Here is a 15,152-nt window from a genome sequence, read left to right as displayed (position 1 = left end):
ATGTACACAGAGGCATAAAATAATACATATTGTAAAGTTATTTGTAAAAGCACAAATGGCCAAAAAACTTCAAATATTTATGAGTAAAGAAAATGTTATATATATACATATATACATATATATAACATTATATATATATTATGTATAGTCTCTTATGCATATAAAATTCTTTTAACTTTGTATAAGACATTAATATAGAAATGATACTATTCATCACACTCATAAGAATTTTTCTTTGCATAAAATCCATGTTTATGTAAATTCATATGCAAAGGTGTAGTTATTTTTATGACATATTCTAGCGGTTCCTATTATTTCATATTTAAAGTGAGATTGTGCTGAGTTGAAGCAGAAGTTTGGTGGTAGAGATCAGTATTCCCTATTCCTACCTATTTTAGCTTCAGCATTTACTTCATATACCATATAACGCTACTTAAGAAACAACTTGTTGTTGTTGCTCAATCATTCTTCCAGCACCATTTATCGCACAATGTATCCTTGGTTCTTTGGCTTGAACTCACACCTTTGAGTTGTAATCAATACAAGATAGGGCCAGTTTCTGATTCCATTCTATTTCATTACCTTCCTTAGCAGCCTCTTTCTGAGAACTAACACTTGTCAGTCTTTGAACTATTATTATCTTATGGGTAGTATCCTATCTGCAACACATCAGAGGTCAACACTGAATGTCTTCTATCACTCCCAGGCCCCTCTGTCTGTCTGTCTGTCTCTGTCTCTGTCTCTGTCTCTGTCTCTCTCTCTCTCTCTCTCTCTCTCTCTCTCTCTCTCTCTCTCTCTCTCTCTTTTTTTTTTTTTCAGACAGGTTTCTCTGTGTAACCTGGCTGTACTGGAGACTAGGCTGGCCTGTAACATGCAGTGATCTATGTACTTCTGCCTCTTGAGTGTTGGAATTAAAGCTGTGTACCACCACGCTCAACATCCTCACGCCTTCCTATTTGCACAGCAAACACTTTACCCATGGATCCATGTCTCTACATCTGTAAAACATGATTATTTCATAAGAACCTTTCTAAGTAAACCTTAAAAATATTTTGGCATGTTTGACTTTCAAGGGGGGTTGGGGGGGAATCACAATCCAATTTGACAAATTTGGGAAGACCATCATATATATAATATTGAGTATTTTAAATATATTTTCATTTATTTAACTACAGTTACTGTGTTTTGGAAAGTTTGATCTTTTTGAATTGTGTACCTCATGTCGCTCTTGTTTATTAGTAAACTGTTTTGACCTATACTTGTAGTTATGGAAGGAATCATTATTGTTAGTGATGCTCAGGGGAAGCACTGACATTTTTTTATCATGTACAATTTATAGGAACTTTCAGATTTATGCTATTTGTTATGGCTGTTCAGTTGATTCTTTTGAGTTTTCAGGGAGACGAGAGAATCAACTTATCCTAGCATATACAGCAGACGTGCTGGCAGTGGGTGTCTTGTTCTGTTATTCTCTCGTGGTTTGCATTGAGCGTGATGTTGGCAGTTGCTGTCCAGCCAGACAATCCAATTTGTCTAAGACATGGATTGGTTGCTCCTTTCTTCACCCGAGTTCGTCTGACATGTCCTTAGATGAGCCGTGTGTTTTAGCATTTGCCTGCATCCTACTAACGAGCCCATGAACCCCGAAGTTTCCTCAGAATTTTCCAATCAGTCATCAGATTTCAAATCACCCCTCTCTTCTTCGTCTCATTTCACATGCGCTTGAGTCGGCTTCATGGAGATTTTATTTTAGATTCATATTAATCTTCTGCTGCTGTCTGTAATTTGATCTTAAGCAGAGTGTTAAAGGAGACAGAGGAGGCTTCCAAAGCCTTACAGTGCTAGTATACACAGAACACCAGGCATCACCACCAATGGCAGACTCTCCTGAAGTGAACTCATCATTGATAACCTCTGATAGGTTCTCAGATATCAAGTTTCTCTGAAGTATAATATGCCTCACGGAGAATGTATGACAGAGTCAACCTAATTGTAATCCACTCACTAAGGCGGCTTTAAGAATCACTCCTAGTTCAATGGACTTCGGCTCAAAAATGTTTGCGTTAGAAACATATCAAGAGATCCCTAAGGTCCCACATCTTTATGTCTCACTTTGTTCCCTCTTCTCTCAATATTCTCATTCTATACTGTGCGTGTTCAACCCTGATCCTTCAAGTTCTACCATCTCCCCAAGGAGGCTTTTCGCAGAGGCCCACATTCTAAACTGCTGTAGATCAGCACCACAAGTGTGAAACCAGTAGATTGATTTGGTCTGTAAATTGGTGATAGCTTTGAATAGACTGATTGAACACATGTGTCATCAGTTTCAAAATTATGCTTTAATAATTATAATGTATGAAGTACATTCTAAAAGCTGTATTTGAAGCAACAAATGGCTTCTGTTTCTTTTTAGCTGTCCCTCCAGTTAAATTATAAGATCTTGTTTTTATCAGCTATTCTGTCATTTTTAGCATAAACAATGAAACTCAGGAAAAGTTATAAACAAATTGAAATAGAAGAAAGACAAGAGTTTGCTAAATGAATAAATGAATAAGAAACGTATTAAGACTTAATTATAGCTTAGTTGGTATATTTTTACATTATTATAAAACTTAAAATTTATGTTAAAATATACATTGTCACACTGAAAATAGAGGGATTGGGGAAGCATACAGAATGGGTAAAAGTAGAGAAATGTTTTCAGTTTAATGATAAAAGTGGGACTGCATACTGGATCGTTTGATGGCTTTTGCTTTTGTTTATCCTTGTGGTTTTCTCCGCTTCTGCCATCTAATATTGTCCTCTGACCTTGTGGTTTCCAAGTTACCTATGCTGCTAGATCAGAATGCTGTAATGCTGTTCCCCTATGGATGATCACAAACCTTTAACCATGTATACTTATTTTGTGCTTTGATTGGCTGAAAGCAGACCCTATGTGATGACCTACTGTTCTCTATTCCTTCCTCCCTTCCTCAGCTTCTGTGAAAACTCATGAACTTTCTTGTTCTTGCTTCTCTTGTTACTTGGCTTCATCCCAGATTTCAGGATTTCCTGAACAAAACCGATTGGCCTCACCTTTTTTTTTCCCCTTGTACCACAGATTGCCACCCTGACAAAGAATCTCTCCCTGATAAGTCTCTGCTCCCCCTCCCCCATGCGACCTTAGCAAATAGTAAACCAGAGAATCTATGTCTTGGAAGGGTGAGTTTGGCTTTGGAGAGGCTGTAGGCATGGAAGCAATGCTTACTGGAATCATCTCGAACAGCTGTTCTGGGCTGCTTATAGTCTTGAAACTCTCCAGACTTCCAAGAAGCCCTGCTGAGTGAATGGTAACTTTGGCAGCACGTTTTGCTTCTATTAGCTAATCCAGTGGGTTGGGGAGACACCAGGGGAATAAGAGAAATCTGAGAATGCTGTCCTCAGCATCATTTGCAGGCACGTGGTGGCAAACTTCACCAGAGAATACTTCGTGGCATTCTGACTGGATTCCAAGCTATCTCGACCTCTGAGCTTGGTGTTGCTGAACACAGAGCGGCATATTTATCTCTCTGTGTGGTTATTGATTGTATAACTTATCTTAAACGAAAGGTCATCTTAGTCCACTTATCTCTTACACATTTTTCTTTTTCTTTCCCGCAGTGCTGGCCAATAGATTTGCTCACATGTGTTGATGTTAGTAGCCTTCCCATTCCTACTTAAGGAGCTGAGTGAGAATAAACAGGATAAGTAGAAGGAGGTCAGTTGGTTGTCCCTAGGTACAGATCCTTAATCTGAAAAGCCCCAGGCAGCTGATTATCCAGGGCTACAAAGATCTATTTGGTAGTTGTGCCCCCTGCCCCCACAACACACACACACACCACCTTCCATCTCTCCCTCTTTTCCACAAAATGTCTTTTTCAGGTGTCTCCTTGATTTAATGTCCATTTAGCTTTATGAGCGGATTTATAGTGTGAAAAATTAACCTGACCCCTTTTTTCTATTTGTAACATCATTCCAACAGGCGTTCAGTGTCTGGGGTGTTTTAGGCGGAGTTTTGTTCTGAATTATGACAATTTGCTAGTTCAGTGTTCTCTCTCTCTCTCTCTCTCTCTCTCTCTCTCTCTCTCTCTCTCTCTCTCTCTCTCTCTCTCTCTCTCCCTCCCTCCCTTTCCCTCCCCTCCCCTCCCTCCTCCCTCCCTCCTTCCCTCTCTCTCTCTTCTTTGATTCCCTCCTCTGTCGTTTCCCTCCTCCCTTTTTCTCCCCCCTCTTTCTTTTCTCCCCTCCCATTTTTGCAAACCCACACCCAGCAAGCCTCCCTCCAGACGTACAAATAAGCGTCCTGGGCGGGCTCCGGAGTTCAATGTCACGCTGGGCAGAAGTGGCACCGGAGAGCGTCCGGGCGCGCGCAGGTAGCGGCGGTCTACAGCCGGCAGGGGGCAGCCGAGGGGCGGCGCTGGCGCGAGGGTGCCGAGCCGCGGAGCCTCGCCCCGCGCCCGCAGCCTCTGCCTCCAGCACCAGGCGCGGCGGAGCCAAAGGAGCGCGAATGGAGCCAGCAGCGCAGCCACTGAGGGCAGCGGCGGCGGCAGGAGCCAGGCGCGCAGCGGAGCAGCGGCGCGGCGGGCGAGCGGGCGGGAAGCAGCAGCCGCCGCCGCCGCCGCCGCGACGGGCAGCCAGGCTCGCGGGCAGCCGGCTCCGGCCCCTGCCCCTTGGCCTCGAGCCCCCGGCGAGTCTGGAGCCCTCGCCGTCGCCGGTCGCGTCCTTCGGGCATGGAAGGCGGCGGCAAACCCAACTCCGCTTCCAACAGCCGCGACGATGGCAACAGCGTCTTCCCCTCCAAGGCGCCCGCGACGGGGCCGGCGGCGGCCGACAAGCGCCTGGGGACCCCGCCGGGGGGCGGCGCGGCCGGGAAGGAACACGGCAACTCCGTGTGCTTCAAGGTGGACGGCGGCGGAGGAGAGGAGCCGGCGGGCAGCTTCGAGGATGCCGAGGGGCCCCGGCGACAGTACGGTTTCATGCAGAGGCAGTTCACCTCCATGCTGCAGCCTGGGGTCAACAAATTCTCCCTCCGCATGTTCGGGAGCCAGAAGGCGGTGGAGAAGGAGCAGGAAAGGGTTAAAACTGCAGGCTTCTGGATTATCCATCCGTACAGTGACTTCAGGTGAGGGATCCCTGGAGCCGCCCCACCCTGCTCCCCCTGACGCGCCCTCCCGCATCTCTATCCCGCCTCTGGGAAGGGGCGCCCGGGGGACTCACAATGGGGTGTGGGGCAGGCGGGGCGGCGATGTTGGAGGCTTCTACTTACACTGGCCACACTCCACTCTTCCAACTAGTTTCCACCGACGAAAGGTTTAGGTTAGGGAGTTTCTTCTCTCTAGAGTGCCAGCGAGGCATTCCTCCCTTGCCTGGTGAACTTTGGGGACAGACGAGGAGGGAAGAAGGCCACTGTGACCCGTGGACAGGAGGTTGCTAAGTTGCACTAGAGAAACTTTTACTTCGGTGATGGGAGTGTTAGGACGAGGCAGGTATCCTTGCTAAGCGTATCTCCCCAAAGGAAAGAAAAAAGATGCTTCTGGGATCCCGGAGATGTGGAAACTGGAGACAGTGACTCACAGGTCCTTGCTGTTCCTGCCACTCTCGCCCCTGGGAGTGTTAATCTGTTGTTCTTATGCTTATAGGCACCCTTGTCACTACTGAATTTCTCCAGATCAGTGGCTGGCAGGCAGAGCTTCCGAGGCACTTGCTTGCGCTTGGGTAGTCTCTGACTTGAGGTTTCAGCGGAGCGGGCGCTGCCCCACTGGGCAAGAGCGTGGCTGGAAGCCTCGAGTTTCCGAAACAGAGGCAGGGGGGTTCGTTTCCAGAGCCCCCTTCCTGAAACAGAGCGACACCCGCTCTTGACCTTGACTACAAATCCATTTCAGAAATGCCTTTCCAGTTTCCCAGCATGGGAGGGAGGGCGGCAGAGCTGTCAGCAGGAGACAATTAATATGAGTTTCCTGATCTTATTTGTGGCCCGAGTATTCATTTGGTTAATAAGCATGTTTAGAGACTGACAAATGAAGGTCGTGAAGTAGATCCTCTTATTAGTGCGACACGCTCCTGAACACAGGCAGAGCTTCCTTCTAAAAAAATCTCAAACTAGTAACTCAAGGTGATATTCACTTGTTTGTTTATTCGTCCAACTAGGGGAAGCAAAAACAGCAGCAGCAGCAGCAATATCAACAAAACAATAACAACGAAAGGAATATATGTGTATTATTGAGTGTATGCATAGGCTCCCGGTAAACTGCAAGCAAACATAACAATAAAAAACCTTACTTCCAGTAGCATCTAGAAACTCCCCGAAATTGTCTTCCTGTGCACGCAGGGGAGGGAGCTGTCCACAGTTCTGAATCAAGTTAACTGAGGAATATAACCCAAAAAGGCTTGGTTTGATGACCATCCATCTTCCCTGAGATGTTTATCGTCTCAAAAATCAGCAGTCTCTATTCCTTGTGCACAGAGTGGATGGATTTTAGGAAAGACTTGATTTTAAAATGCTTATTCGGAAAAAAAACATAGAAAACCCCACTGAAAGACTTACACTAACTAATGACATTTACTGTCTGCAATTGAGTCTGATCGAAAGGTTGTTCAGGCTAAAAAAAGCCTCCCAAGTAATAAAACATGTTTCCTCTGTGAGGAAGATACTTGCGGAAGCAACCTCATAGATGGTCTTGCTCTACCTAAGGCAAATTAATGCTGTTGCACTCGATAGAATTTTAAAAGTGGGAATCCGAGTCAGGTTTGAATATCATCTCTTTTTGATTCCTGCATGGAAATGTAATGCAAATTTTACTATAATTAAAAAAAATTCAAGAAACTAGTCAACAATCTTAACAAAATTTGAGTGATACTAAAATTAGGACATTTAGTGAAAATGTTCACAAAGATGCTAAACATTTTTTACTTGATAACGTGTTTAATTAAGTGATTCCAAATGATTCTTTTATATATTAATCAATAGAAAAATGATGGTGCTTTTCAAAACACTACCATGTAGCAAATGGTGAAACCCTCCCCATTTATTTTTTCTAACATATGCAGAGTCTTTTCCTGAGCTAGAATTGTAGGTCTAATCTGTGGATCACTGAAACTAAGGGAGTCTACATGTTTCCCCCAGAAGACCTGCTGAAACAAAGCAAATGCTGCACAAAGGTGGGAGGCGAAAGCGAGGAATGATTCAGTTTCATCCTGCACTTTACGGAGATGGCCGATGACTAAGAAGTGAGCTTATATACAGACAAGCTCCAGTATGATTTAGGGGACTTGATTTCCCTTGTATAAATGGAAAAATGGAAGCAATAGGCTAAATAACTATTATTACTTAAAATTTAGAATGGAATATATCTGAAAAGATTATAACTTAGAATTTCTGTATGTATTTGTTTCCTAAGGAGATCATGGCCATCCTGTACCTATTGTACCTATTTGGGTACAGAAGACATTATTTAATTGGCATCTTTCTATACTCACAGTTACCCAGTTGGAAGCATTTCTAAAACCTACGGCATGCCAAGATAATATAGTTGTTGAAACTGCAACTGACACCAGGCAAAATTCCAGCAATTTTTTCCCACAACAGTGCAAGCAATGTTCAAGTGATCCTTTTTGATCTGCCCATCACAGACCTTTCCAGAGGAAGGTGCTTGAAGGGAAGTGCTTTGCTGAAGTTACGAGAACATCAAGCTTAGGTTCATTAACCTGCCAACAGAGGAAGGAACACAAGAGAGTACCTTGCTATAGAAGGGTTTTTGGCTCTGGAAAGTTGAGAAACAAAGTGTATTCTTTGCTTGTTACTTTCATAAGTATCTTTGGGACCAGAACTGTTTACCTTGTTTGTTGCTGGCTCTCAGGATGCAGAGTGTAGCAGGACCCTTTTTCCAGGAGATGTCCTGGTTTTGACATTGTGCCTAATATTCTGGTGCCCATCTCAAGATGACTTCTAAGGCTGGAACCTTTCTCCCAGCCTACTAGGGCGGTGGTTCTCAACCTGTGGGTTGTGATGCCCTTGGCAAATCTCAGTCTCCAAAAGTATTTACATTAAGATTCATTACAGTCGCATAATTAAGTTTTGAAGTAGCCATGAAAATAATCTTAAGACTGGGGGTCACCACAATACGAAGAGGTATATTAAAGGGCTGTGGCATTAGGAAGGTTAAGAAGCACTGGGCTAGGGTGAGGGCTGTGTTTCGGATGACACTTCCAGACAACTAGCTAATGCCTCTTTTACCCACCACAGTCTGAGTGTGCTACTTTTGTGTCTGGCAAGTTGGAGTCTCCCACTTTGAGTGTAACTAGGGCAGAGGCTCCGTGTTTCCCGTCTTTCTCAGGAAAGGACGGTAGTAGCAAAGAGGGAGCCCAATGTTATTAACACTGTAAGAAATCATGGGGAAGAAGTTAGGAAGTATATTTTTTTCCTGTGATATTTAATTACCATGATTAGGGAAAATATTGGGTGGTACTTTTAAAAAAATTTTTAACTTTCTTTTGACAGGATGTATGTGTCCCCCTGCTCCTCTTCTCTCTCTGTCTCTCTGTGTCTCTGTCTTTCTGTCTCTCTGTCTCTGTCTGGCTTTCTCTGTCTCTCTCTGTGTCTCTGTCTCTTTCTGTCTCTGTCTCTGTCTCTGTCTCTTTCTCTCTATGATTCTCTGTCTCTCTGTCTCTCTGTCTCTGTGTCTCTGTCTCTGTCTCTCACTCTCTCTCTCTTTGTGTGTGTGTGTGTGTGTGTGTCTGTGTGTGTGTATGTGTGTGTGCATGTGTGTGTGCATGTGTAGATATGTGTATGGTGGCTTAGTTGTGGGATGTCTCCCTCAACTACTCTCTACTTTGGAGATAACTTAAAAATGAATTCACACAGGTGTGGATTTTTAGAGTGAAGGCATGGACTCAGCCTTTTTCAAATTTGTGTTAACAGCGCACATTTAATTTCAAGGTTAAGTATAAATATTTTGAGATAAGCAGCAGTGATTATTCGTTTACTAGTCAAAATTGCAATTTTGATCCATTTTAATAATGTGATGGGTGATAGGCAAATGAGGTCTCACTGTCAGTTGTTAGCGATCATATTCACGTGTGATGGAAGAATATTTAGAATGCTTATATGCTTCTGTGGATGATTGTTGTGTGTGTGTGTGTGTGTGTGTGTGTGTGTGTGTGTGTGTGTGTTTGTGTTTGTGTGTGTGTGTGCTAAGGGTCGAACTCTGGGCCATGAACATGCTAGACAAGTTACCACTGGGCTGTCCTCTACCAAGATGAGTGATTTCATTGTGAGAGCAACTTACCATGGGAAACATCGTTACCTGTTATTTGAATAACAGAATTTACATATATTACAAAGACATTATTTATTAATATCATTATATGTCCAGTGAACAGTGATTCTGCTGCATCTCCTTAATGGAAAACCACCAACCAAGACATCACCAGTGAGACATAGCTTAGGTAGGGTCTATAGAAGTGAAAATTACACATGTTTTCTATTTTTGCAATTCTGCTGTTCCTTTGTTGGTTAATGCTGACAGAATGTCTGTTTTAAACAAGGGGACCCTGTTCTGTGGAGATGGAGCTGACATTGTGTCCTTTGCTGCATAGTGGGAAGGGTTGTATTGTGATTTCTGCTTTTCATTGTCAGTGGAGAAACCATGTACAAAACCTACTGTGCTTTAACTACTCAAATGTTCTGGGGAATCAACCCAAAGACTCGCTTTCTGCAGATTTCACCTCCTCAGCACTTCACAGGTACAGGTGACTACTGACGTTAGAGGTCACATGACAGGCTCATTGGAGAAGGGAGCCTTCCACCTCACTCCCCAGCCAATCAGAAAGAGACTGTATTTCCAGGTGCTCCTCTCAAGAAAATAATTCAACCTTCTGGGCTTTGAGGTCTAATTAGCTTATTCTAACAATATCTTTAAGCTGGGTGCCCTCTGCATTCTATAGCAATGTGTTTGTTTTCCCATATTGACAGAGCCAGAATAAACCATAAAGATTAATTTCTATGTTAAGTGAATCTTTTCATGTCTTTAAATTTAATTATGATTTTCATAACGATAATAATATTGATAAGCCCAATTTTTTAAAAAATATTTAAAAGGGATCTTAAGCTATTGGTTTATTAAGTTATAGTTTTACAATATTTTATTACTTAAAGTTTTAGTTAATGTTTGGATATTAAATGGCATATATTGCACATTGTAAAGATAAAAATATTTTACTTACGGTAAGTCAAATATTATAATGTCCACTTTTCCTGAATAAATCTTAATTTAAGACTGCTTTGAAGACTTGCTATAAATTGAGAAACATTAGACATGTATACTATACCAATCATATTTATTTTTTGCTTACTTATTTTATTTGAATAATAAAATTTACATATGTTACAGAGATATATTATTTGTTAATTAATCACGTGTTCAGCTAACTGTGCTGAATTCAGCTGTATCGGCTAAATCAAAACCCACCAACCAAGGTATCATTGCCAGTGGGACACAGCTTAAATAGGTTCTATAACTCAGCTCATACACTGTATGAGTCTATCTCCCACTGAGAGCGTGACACCCACAGAATGCCCTCAGTATAAATTTCATGTGCTTTCCCATTCAGGGCAGACTGTCCATGTTCTCAAATTAATTAATCTCATTGTTTAGCAATAGATATTGGACTTAGTGTGAATCCTTTCAAATATAGACACTTTTAAGTCCAATATTAGCAATAAATATATACATTAGTGCAGTGAAAGTACATGAAGGAAGAGTACATGAAGAACATGGAATATTTTCAGGGTTTATGACAAACTTTTTGCTCTTATCTTTGTAAACGCATATCAGACTATGAATTATGCTGCTGCCATATTTTAGGAGAAGAGTCAGGGTATTGAAGAGTCAAGAGTATTGAAAGAAAAATCTTCACATATTAGAAAAAATTCATATTGTCTAAGTAATAATTTTCTTTTAAAATATCTTTCTTTTACATTAATTTATTTTAAATTATAATTTCTTTATTTTTGAGGATCTCGTACATATATACTATATATTATTATATTTACCCTCTGTTTTCCTTCTCTAACTCATCCATATCCTACTCTATACATGCCTTCCCAACACTCTCCTCTTCCTCCCCTCTAAGCCTAATTTGCGTTTCCCAGATGTACATGAGAGATGTAATGGCTCCTTACCACTGGTTCTCTAGAAGTAAAAGCCATGGCATCCATGGAATAGAGCAAATGCTACAATCCTTTGCCTCCCCAGCCTCTCCTCTTTTTTTTCTGATTATAGTGTGCAAATGTAATGCAAACTATTCGATGTACATACCTATATAGATTGCTATCTAGAAAGGTTTCAGTATATAATTAAAAGACATGTACATACTATTATGTTCCTGTAAACAAAAATAAAGACCTCGATTGCTAATTAAATATTTCCCTGATATTTAAAATCTGACTTTAGCTGAAGAAAAATGAATTTCCTGACCCTCTCCTGTTTAGTAATTAATACTATCCTCATCATTGCCCACTCACTTCGAGCACATGCTCATGCTTTGAACATATCTTAGCAATCTTATAGGCATACTTCTTATTTCATTTTAAAGGCTTGTGTAAGTGCAAAAACAAAGGCAAATCCAGAAAACTAATCACACACAAAGGTGGCAACTTTTAATCCATTTTGGACTTTCAGATTTGCCTGAATATTTAGAGATTTTTTAGCCAGTGCTTAAGCCAACACATTTTTGTATCTTATTATATTCTTGACAAGGTTCATAGGAAAGAGTTACTAGTTATAGGCATTTTACAATACTTTTTTTTATTAATTAACACTGGCCCCAGAAGTGTCTTAAACCAATATGAGTGGTATGATCTCCCTGAGGTTGACATCCTTGCTTAAGTGTGAGCAGGCTATTTTACAACAGAGACTAAAAGTCACTCCGCAGACCCACTGTCTTCTAGAGATGAAAACTGTCCTAAATTGTAAAATTGAATGATGCTTTAATTCTCCTGTTTTATATTTCTAATTTTTTTCTTTAAAATTTATTCTTTGGTATTTCCATATAGTATATTTTTACCATATTGTTTCCTAACTCCTTTTAGATCCTCTCCTTTCCCTACCCACCTAACTTCATGTTCTCACCCCCCCTTGCCCCCAACTAAAGGGAAAGGAAACAGCCACTTAAAATCTCTTTATGTTAGTGTTGGAAAAATGCATAGAGTGGCTATTCTTTCCTTCTGTATGGTCTTCGATGATATTTTAACAGTGTTTGGAGATATAACTTATATGGTGTATACTTTGCCAATTACAAGCTTAAAAGTAAATGTTGTTATTACATTATCATAGTTGTGTGTCCATCAACATAACCACCTTTTAGGGCATTTTGTCATCCTAAGAGGAAACTTCATGTTCATTAGTACTCACATCCCCCCTCATCAATGAGCAATCAGCAATCTACTTTGTGTTGACAGATTTGCTAGGCTTATCCTAGAAATGTCACATCCGCTGGATCATATAATATCTAGTGCTTTCTTTTCCTGGCTTCTTTCACTTAACATGTTCGCCATAGCACCTCCAATACATTATTTTTACATTTTATTTTTATTCTTGGCTGAATACTATTGATAACATAGATGTGGTTTCTTAGATTTATCTATACATATGTTGAAAGACATAAGATTTTTGTAATGTTCAGTAGTGCTGATATGACTATCCTTGCATTTTACATGTTTTTGTGCAATGTTATCGTTGAGAGCAAAATTGCTTGGTCAGTATAATAGCTATCAATATAAATTTATTGGATGAACAGTAAAGGGTCAGTTCTTTGTAGTATTGAGGCACGATGAATTTCTGAGTTAGCAAATTCAGAAAAGGGCATCAAAAACTCTGTGTTCCTCCACAATAGGATCTGGTATCTTGTCTCCCTGCTATTTACAACCTGGAACCAAAAACATTGCATTCACTGCCCACTGTAAAAAGGAATAGATAAAAATGTAGAAAGATGAAGTGGTTTGAACATCATGTCAGATATAGATAGTGAAAACTGGGCCAGGGATTCAGGTCTGTTCGAATCTTAATTCTGTCATTTCAACCTTCGCCCAATAGGAAACGAGCTGCCAACATAAATAATTCTCTAAAGTTTCAGGGAAACATGATTAATTGAAACTCATCATTTATCCTTCCTCCTTCTTGAAATGGCTATAAAATAATATGAAAATATGCATGTAGATCCATAGAATGGAGAAACAGAGGACAGAGAATAAGAGAATTGGAGGTATTCTGGGAAATAGATGAGGAAAACATCTCACACACACAGTTATTCGTTCCCTGAATCTCAGAGGAGGGAGGGACTTGGACCAGGTTAAAGTAGTTCTGGGAAAGCGGGGCTGCAAACAGAATAGACTACAGTTTCCTTATTCAGTGCAGAACTCTCAGTGCTAGGCCTAGCTTACCTGAAGTCAAGGCAGGGAACTAGAGCCACTACAGAGTCTTGTTTATCAGCTAATCTTGTTGCCAAAAGCCCCACATGTATACGTAGAGGCTATCAGTTTTTGATACTTGTTTGTCTGTCTGTTTGGTAGAACAGTGTTTAATAATTGAGAACAAAAACATTGCCAAAATTTTCACTCTAGTCTCCACTAAGAAAGAACATGACTAAATCAAGTAGAAAGATAAAATCCAAAGGACAGAAAGATAGAGCAGATGAAGGAAAAATGACAATGTTATGAACATTATGAACACACACAGTATTCTTAGTAAATATTATTTCTATACAATAACAGTGGTGGCTTTTTGGTTTGTTTTGCTTTTTTTTTTCTGAGATATTAAGCAGTCACTCTTGGGAATGGGAGGGATGGCTCAGCAGTTATGAACGCTGGTTGCTCTTGCAGAAGATGTAGGCTTAGTTCCCAGTGTCTACATATGACCCACAACTATCTGTAATTCTATTTCCCGGGGATCCAGACCTTTCTTCTGGCCTACACAGACAACAGCCCTTCGTGTGGTATTACATACATCCTTACATGGAAAATACTCATGCAGGAAATTATTGTAGAAGAAATCTTAAAAGAAATAACAGAAATAATGAATTCATTAAAAGGTCCCCAGAATTAAGGCAATTAGGGAAAATAATGAAGAAAATGTGGAATAGCATGTGAACATACAGAATTAACTCTTAAAATTAAAATGTAGCCAAAGAGACTCCAGAAGAGAACTATGAAATTAGTCAAGATTGTGCACTGAAACTTGGAATTTGTAGAACAAAGTCTTCCACAAGACCATGTTTTTCTTCCAAAGTTGTTCATTAATTTGATCCAGAAAAGCTAGGAGTTAGGAGAAAAACTGTGGAGACGTGCATGATGGGCGGTGAGACCTCACACGGAGCTCTGAAAGAGAGAACTGGGAATGTGCCTGATTCATCCAGACGGCAGCCAGACTGAGCCAGTGTGGAAAACAGAGAGAAACTGAGGATGAAGAAAATGAAGTCGGCATTTGAAAAAATATCATAGATGTTCTACACATCATGAAAAATAAGAGGTCTTTAGTTATTGTAAAATATCTGTAAAGTAATAATATATGAGCTGTAGCACAAGACCCTTATTCATTCCAGAGTGAGCTGAAAGTCTGTAAAACCTCCAAAAGAACCAAAGTTGCCTTGTTCAGCAAGTCAGTAATACCTGTCAACAATTTAATTGAAAATTATGGGCCGGTTATTCGAGAGGGCAGGAGGAAGGTAAATGTGGGTGGGTTGCTGAAAGGAAGCTACATTTTCAACTTCTATAATTGGAAGCGAACATGGTTTAGAGTCAATAAATTGATTTCTCTTTGAAATATGAGTTAAATGCTAAAAGAAACAGGGTGGTTTAATTTGGGAAGCAAGCATGTAGAACAGCAGAAATGGGGTAGGGCTTGTATGTTTTGACCTTTTAAATCTAGTTTCCCTGAAACAACTATTGGAGTAACTAATGTTTTGAGGCAATTATTTGGGTTTAAATTATTACTGACTGAGAGTTTCAGTTTCTTCAATTGCACAATGAGAAACGTAACATAGGTTTTGTGGAATTTTGGAGAAGATCCATATTTTTGTCTCTTTATTTATACACGTACTATACATGATTTATGTATGCACGTTTATAATCGGAAGATTATGCT

At 40.5% G+C, this 15,152-nt stretch overlaps 1 protein-coding gene across 1 annotated transcript in view; it reads left to right on the top strand.

Moving 5' to 3' along the window:
* Positions 1 to 4,663: 4,663 nt before the first annotated feature.
* The window catches only part of Hcn1 (hyperpolarization activated cyclic nucleotide gated potassium channel 1), a 376,001-nt gene continuing 365,512 nt past the window's right edge, over positions 4,664 to 15,152 (top strand). Inside the window, exon 1 of the mRNA XM_032898859.1 lies at positions 4,664 to 5,137. Coding sequence (XP_032754750.1) covers positions 4,746 to 5,137 — 392 coding nt within the window. The 5' untranslated portion in view covers positions 4,664 to 4,745. The remainder of the gene's footprint in view (positions 5,138 to 15,152) is intronic.

This window comes from Rattus rattus, chromosome 3 (assembly GCF_011064425.1).
Source record: "Rattus rattus isolate New Zealand chromosome 3, Rrattus_CSIRO_v1, whole genome shotgun sequence".
Lineage (NCBI taxonomy): Eukaryota > Metazoa > Chordata > Mammalia > Rodentia > Muridae > Rattus > Rattus rattus.
Note: the sequence above shows the minus strand (reverse complement) of the source record. Positions and strands in the feature narration are given on the sequence as shown.